This window comes from Mastomys coucha, unplaced genomic scaffold, assembly GCF_008632895.1.
Source record: "Mastomys coucha isolate ucsf_1 unplaced genomic scaffold, UCSF_Mcou_1 pScaffold16, whole genome shotgun sequence".
NCBI lineage: Eukaryota > Metazoa > Chordata > Mammalia > Rodentia > Muridae > Mastomys > Mastomys coucha.
In genome coordinates, this window is record NW_022196898.1 from 52764767 (window position 1) to 52771121 (window position 6355).

At 48.7% G+C, this 6355-nt stretch overlaps 1 protein-coding gene across 3 annotated transcripts in view; it reads right to left on the reverse strand.

Annotated features, from left to right (window-relative positions):
* Positions 1–4702: 4702 nt before the first annotated feature.
* Positions 4703–6355, reverse strand: part of Tafa3 (TAFA chemokine like family member 3) — a 7591-nt gene continuing 5938 nt past the window's right edge. For all 3 annotated transcript variants that reach the window (XM_031376136.1, XM_031376135.1, XM_031376137.1), the window contains one exon: positions 4703–5010. In XM_031376136.1, the coding sequence (XP_031231996.1) occupies positions 4999–5010 (12 nt within the window). In that variant the 3' untranslated portion in view covers positions 4703–4998. The remainder of the gene's footprint in view (positions 5011–6355) is intronic.

The following is a 6355-nucleotide window of genomic DNA, read 5'->3' on the forward strand; positions in this document are numbered from 1 at the left end:
AATCCCAGCACTCAAGAAACAGAGGCAGGCTGATCTTTGAGTGTGAGACCAGCCTGGTCTACAGAGTGAGTTCCAGGACAGCAAGGGCTACACAGAGAAACCCTGTCTTGGAACAAACAATCAAGAAACCCAACACCTGAACCAGAGCTGTACTGTCTTCTAGTGTGTGCTTAGGAAGGACTGTGGGCGCTGAGGGTTATCACATCACACAACAAGAGCAATTTTAATGCTAATGGCTTTTGAGGGCCAAGAAGAGGATAAAGGGCATCCAGGCCCTGGAGAGTGGTTTGAAAAGTTGTTCTGGCTTCTCTGCATGCTCGGCCATACATCGACTCCAAATACATTTACAGCCTGAGTCCAGCAGCTGCTGGGCCTGTGCCTACCCCACACTCACACTTGGTGACAAATCACACCCCAAGGACATCAAGAACAAGTTTAGCTACTGACACTGGGAGGGATGGAAAGGAACCCGTCCCATCTCAGCCGCACAGGTAGAAGGGGAGTGTACCCTGTGTCCTGAGCTGTGAGCAGCCATTGCACCCTGGTCCAGACATCTGCTTCTTTGGTGTTTCAGCAGAGCTGGTTTCTGTGCATTCTGAATGTCATCCTTGCTTGAGGGCATGGCGATGCTAAAACGCACAGACGTAGAAACGCCAGCCACTCACACGCATACACAGTCCCAACTTTACCTGAAGGTGCGTGTGCAGTTATCTTCCTGAAGTTCGAAAGTAGTAGTTGCATGAACTTGGAAAAGAGCTACTGAATCCGTGTGGGCTGGGAAGTGTCTGAGGAGTGTCTGTCTGTCTGCTCTGCGTCTTCCTCTCAGACTCCGTCTTAGACTTCATGTCTGTGTTTGTTGTTGTTGCTGTTGTTAGACATCACAAGAGGCAATGGAAAGGATTTAAGGGGACATAGGCACAGGGTCAAACGAAACAAAACAAACACAAAACAAAATAAAAACCTCCCCAAATGCTGGAATCCAATGCAGCCATCAATTTCCAGGTCGGGAGTGTTCACATTCAGAAGGCCACAGTAAAATACTGTTGCAAAGACGGGCAAAAAATTTCCAGGGACTTACTTAGGTTTCGAGAGTCATGTGGTCTCTTCACAATGACTCAAATATGCTGTCATATCACAAAAGTAATCATAAGCAATAGAAAGCATAGCATATGTTTCAATAAAACTTTATTCGCAAAAACAAAACAAAACAAAAACCCAGTAACCCATGTACTTTAATTTGCAATCCCCTGTACAGGACATAAAGAACCTGGGGTTATCAAGACGGCTTCAAGGTTCTGCAGGGTTTTCCATTCTTCTTCTGTTGTTGTTGTTCCTTTTTTGACAAGGTCTCTGTTAGGTCCAGACTGGCTTCCATCTTGCCATCCTCCTGCTTGCTTCCTGAATACCTGGGCTGTAGGCATGAACCACAATGCCCAGTTTGCCAAAGACTGACAACATTCCATGTTGCCTCCTCCAGAAAGGACAGAGACCAGTTCTCCTTCATGTGGCATCAGCCCTGCTCAGTTTTTGCTCTGTGGTTTGAAATTCTGTTTTTTTTTATTAGATGTTTTATTTATTTACATGTCATACAATATCTCCTTTCCCAGGTTCCCCTCCAAAAAATAAAATAAAATAGGATAAAACAAAACAAAAACAAAAACAAAAACAAACCCCTGTTCCCTCCCCCATCCCCCTGCTCACCACCCCACTCTCTCCTGCTTACTGGCCCTGGCATTCCCCTACACTGGGGCATAGAGGCTCACAGCCATCCACTGGACTGAGTATAGGGTCCCCAATGAAGGAGCTAGAAAAAGGACCCAAGGAGCTGAAGGGCTTACAGCCCCTTAGGACGAACAACAATATGAACTAACTAGTACCCTCAGAGCTCTCAGGGGCTAAACCACCAACCAAAGAGTATACATGGTGGGACTCATGGCTCCAGCAGCATATGTAGCAGAGGATGGTTTGAAATTCTGAAATGGTGATGTCCATCCCTCCCCTTCTTTCTTCCTTATGTGTATGTGACCACTATGTGTTTCCTGTTCTTCTCCCTCTGGCCCTTGCTCTTACAATGTTGGGCAATTCTAGAATGTTCTTACAGTTAAAAACCCTGTCCTTCTTCCAAGTTCTCATCTGCTCTGGGGTACAATAGTGGAAAGAACTAACTCTGTGCTGTGTCACTGAGCAAGGACATGCCACCAGCTTGCTGTGTAACTTTGGGCAAATTACTTAACCTTTCTGAGCTACCCTCTCCTAAGCTGGCAAGTCAAAGAGTTGGCTTCTAAACCCCCTTGCAACTATAATTCTGGTTTTAGGGAGCTGTAGCCTCAACGTGCAACTCGATGCTGTGGAGCTGTCTGGGGTCATTAATCAGGATGTCACTCCTCACTTAGTGAAACTGCCAGGAGATCAGCAGAAATCAGTCACATGATTTAATAGCTCCTGACTTTCCTAAAGCCCGCATAGCTGAAGGGATGGGGTCCCAGCAAACCTCAGAGGATCTGAGATGCTCTCACCAAGGAGGGTAGAAGAAGACAAACGACTACATAGGAACCCCCATGCTCCAAAACAAAAACAAACAAACAAAAAAAAAACCCTCCGTTTATTTCTAGACTGTTCTTTGCATAGCTACAGAACCTACACAGGTTTGGATTCAGCTGGATACAAATTTTGGGGAGTGGAGTTGGGGGTCTAGATCTTTTCTTTGCCAGATCTTTTTATGTGGTGCTTTCCTGGAAATATACAGATACCCACTCAGCTCAGCATGGCTAGGGAGGGAGGGGAAGAGGGGTACTGGGAACACTTAACCATGTATTAGCAACCTTAGTAGGGGTCGGGGAAGGTACAGAATCAGGACACTGAGGCAGGTGGGAGCTGGAGGAGGCTGGCAGCTCTCAAGAGCTTGAGACACACTGTGTCTATACTCTCCACTCGAACCCAGTTCGTGTGGTCGACATGGGGGGGTGTCTGTCCCCGGGGTGACAGTGTCCAGGAAGGAGTGAGCAGAGAGTCCATCTCTCCTTCAGTGCTCTGCCACTGAGCTCTACACCAGCCTACAGAGCCTACCTTCTGGCCTCCGGGAAAAGCAGGCTTTCATTGTCTGGCTCTGCTGAAGTTGTAACCTAAATAATTCACTCACCCATCTCTCTCTGAGCATCAGGAGGAAAACAACCCCAGCCCCAGCCCTGCGCTCAGGTTTCCAGGTACAGAGGGTGAGCCAGGAGGCTGGGAGGCCATCCCAGGCCTTCCACGGCCCCTGGGAGGGTCGACAAACCTGACAGGGGCAACAATGTGTTCCTTCCCTCCCTAGAGCTAAAGACAGTATTGACAATTCTGTAATGTTTTTAAAAAAACAAAATGAAACAAAACAAAAAATATGTCACAGAGACTTAACACATCCTCTGGCCTCTTACTCTTTTCAGTGTTGAAGGAGACCATGACAGCCACTGACCTCTCCATGGTGACCCTGGCCTGTGACCTTGCTAAAAAGCAGAGACTGACTGACAGAGGCCTGCCTTCGAAAGATAACGTTACTGTTCATCTCATTTTGCAAAACCAAAAACGTGCCCTGAGGTGGGGTGATAGCAGTCTTAGTCAAATGCCTTGGGAAACAGGCAAAGAGAGGGGGGCACTGTGATTCCGGCGTAAACTATCACTGATTTGCCTTCCCAGGGACCATCATTCCAGGCTGGTCTCTAACCCACACCACTCCTTAAGGCCTTGGTGATAAGAGTAAGCCGGCATGCTACTCCCAAGTCATCTAGGAGGCCAGCCTGGTTGTGAAGACCTTCAGCGTTGGGCTGTCCTCTAGCCTGCCCCTCTGCCCTCTGGCAGGTACCTATGTAGGGGGACGGCTGAAGGTCCTGGAAGGGAAGAGGCAGAGGGGTGATGGGATACCTGTTCACCCTGCTTCCGCTGCCACTGGGCTGTGAGTAACCTCTGGGCTGTCATGGGGCCTGTTTGAACTTGGGGGAACTGAGAACCAGCTCCACTCTGCTGTGCGTGCATGCGTGGGTGGGTGGGTGGGTGGGTGCGTGCGTGCGTGCGTGCGTGCGTGCGTGTGTGCGTGTGTGTGTGTGTGTGTGTGTGTGTTCTGGATTTTTTTGGATGGGAGATCCGTGGCCTCAACTACAATGCCACTGGACAAAGTCCCATTTCCTAAGAATCATGTTGCTGCTATCTAGACAGCGTTCGCTGGGTCTCACTCACTGTCTAGATAACAATGTCACGTAAGGCCTAGACTGGAATCTTAAGTGTTTTGGAAGCCCAAGCTGTGAGATCTTGGGCAAATCATCTCCTCCCTCTGCGTCTCGGTTTTCTTGTCCATTAAAACAAGCAACCAAATGCCTGAAGTTCAGGGTTGGGGGTGATGTGAGGCCCGCCCTGACCCCCCACGCCACACCCCACCACGCCACGCCACGCCACGCCTCTGCAGAGCCGTGCTGAAGAGCTCTTCATTCCTGCTTTCCAGTACTGTCCAAAAGAGATCCCACTGACTTGGCATCCGAGGATAGTGTTTTCCTCTTACTCCTTAGCATCTTCCTGGGGATGCAGGTTTGATGGGAAGGCCAGGACGGGATGGTCCTGGTGTGACCTCAGAACTTTGTGTCCTGTGATCAGGGGTGGCTGAAGATCTGTGATTTCATCCACCCCACCCCCTCCACACCCACTGCAGGTAGCTCAGAAGCCATGACACTGAACACTTTAAACTGTTGAAATTGTCGGTCATCCATTCCCTAACTTGACAAGATATTCCTTAAGGATAGGTTTGTGTGTTTGACCCTCGTGCATAGGAGAGCATGGGTCTCTCAAGTGTGTGGCCAAAGAGCCAAGCATTTCTGTTGAACAGCGAGGCTAACAGGGCCCTAGCAGGTCTATGATACATTTGACACGGACACATATCCAGGTAAGTGAGTCCTCCTATCTGCTGTCTGGTGACCGGAGGCCTTTCTTCAGTCCAGTCAAGGCTGTCCTGCCTGAGCTGTTGACCTCCGAGAGTTACTGTGTGACCTAGAAAGAAAATGATCAAGTAGGAGAAGGTTTGAGAAAGCAATACGGAACCAGCCACTGTAGCATGCCAGAGAGCCCCAGCCTAGGCAAGTCACCTAGAGGTCACTGCTGCCACTCTCCCAAAGCCACCCAAGCTGAGCACCTGTGGCCTGGTGATCCATGCTGGCCCTAGTCGGGCAAGCCTCCCTGCCGTTTGCTTCTGAGTCACTACACGAATCGCAAAGGCATTTGATCTGCCTTTCAGGCCTCTAACTGTATGGCAAATGGCTCTGTGATAGGTCTCACTTTGCAAGTATTAATAAACACTCTTAGAATGGCTGTCCCCCTTCACTGCCTACAGGCGGGCTGCCCTGCCTTTTAGTCAGCCAACTGCTCCCTCCCCACACTTTAAGTTTTGGGTGTATGAGTATTGTGTCTGCATGAGCATCTGTGCACCACGTGTGTGTCTGGTGCCCACGGAGGCCAGAAGAGGGTATTGGGCCCTTTACAGTACTGTGTTACAGACAGTACTGAGCTGCCATGGGGGTGCTGGACATTCAACCGGGGTCTTCTGTAAAAGCAGAAAGTGCTAGCTACCTCTCCGGCCCCCAAACCTTTTCCTGCTGAAGCTCCAGGTGTTGTGTGCTCTGTGAAAGCCTCCGTGTTTCTCAGGACCCTAGAAGTGTTTTTGCTTCTGTTTGTTAGCCTGCTTGCTGCGTGGGGTGGGGCTGGGGGTGGGGACACTGCCTTGGCTTGCTGGGGAAATGTCACTCACTTGCACAGATGATGGTGGCAATGACAATGACATGCAACAAATTAGCCACACATTAGGCACACATGGAATTGCTAAAGAGTTTGATAAAATTTTAATTACCCCTTGTTTTGTGGGGGCAGGCAGCAAGCTGTGACGATAATAATCTTCTTAGGTGCTGTCACTGAGGACAGAAGCAATCTGACTAGAGGAGGGCAGGCAGGAAGTGGGAGGGGAGAGGAGGAGAAGGGGTGTAGGGGACAGGGGGCAGTCTGCGATGAGGGGGCAGGCAGAGTGGTTACAGTTTCTGGAATTCAGATAGAAGGATAAATTCCTCCCTGGATGATCTAGGTAATTTCCTCAGTTCTCAACATTTTTCCCTTAGGTTTTATTTTTTATTTAATTAAATTAATTAATTTATTTGGATACAGGTATCATGTAGCCCAGGCTAGCCTTGAACACCTGATCCTGCTCCTGAGTGCTAAGATTACAGGTGTGTGCCTCTGTGCCCTGCTCCATTTTGTTTTAAAAGGCCTGGTATTTTCTTTTTCTTTTCTTTTCTTTTCTTTTTTTCTTTTTCTTTTTCTTTTTCTTTTTTTTTTTTTTTTTTTTTTT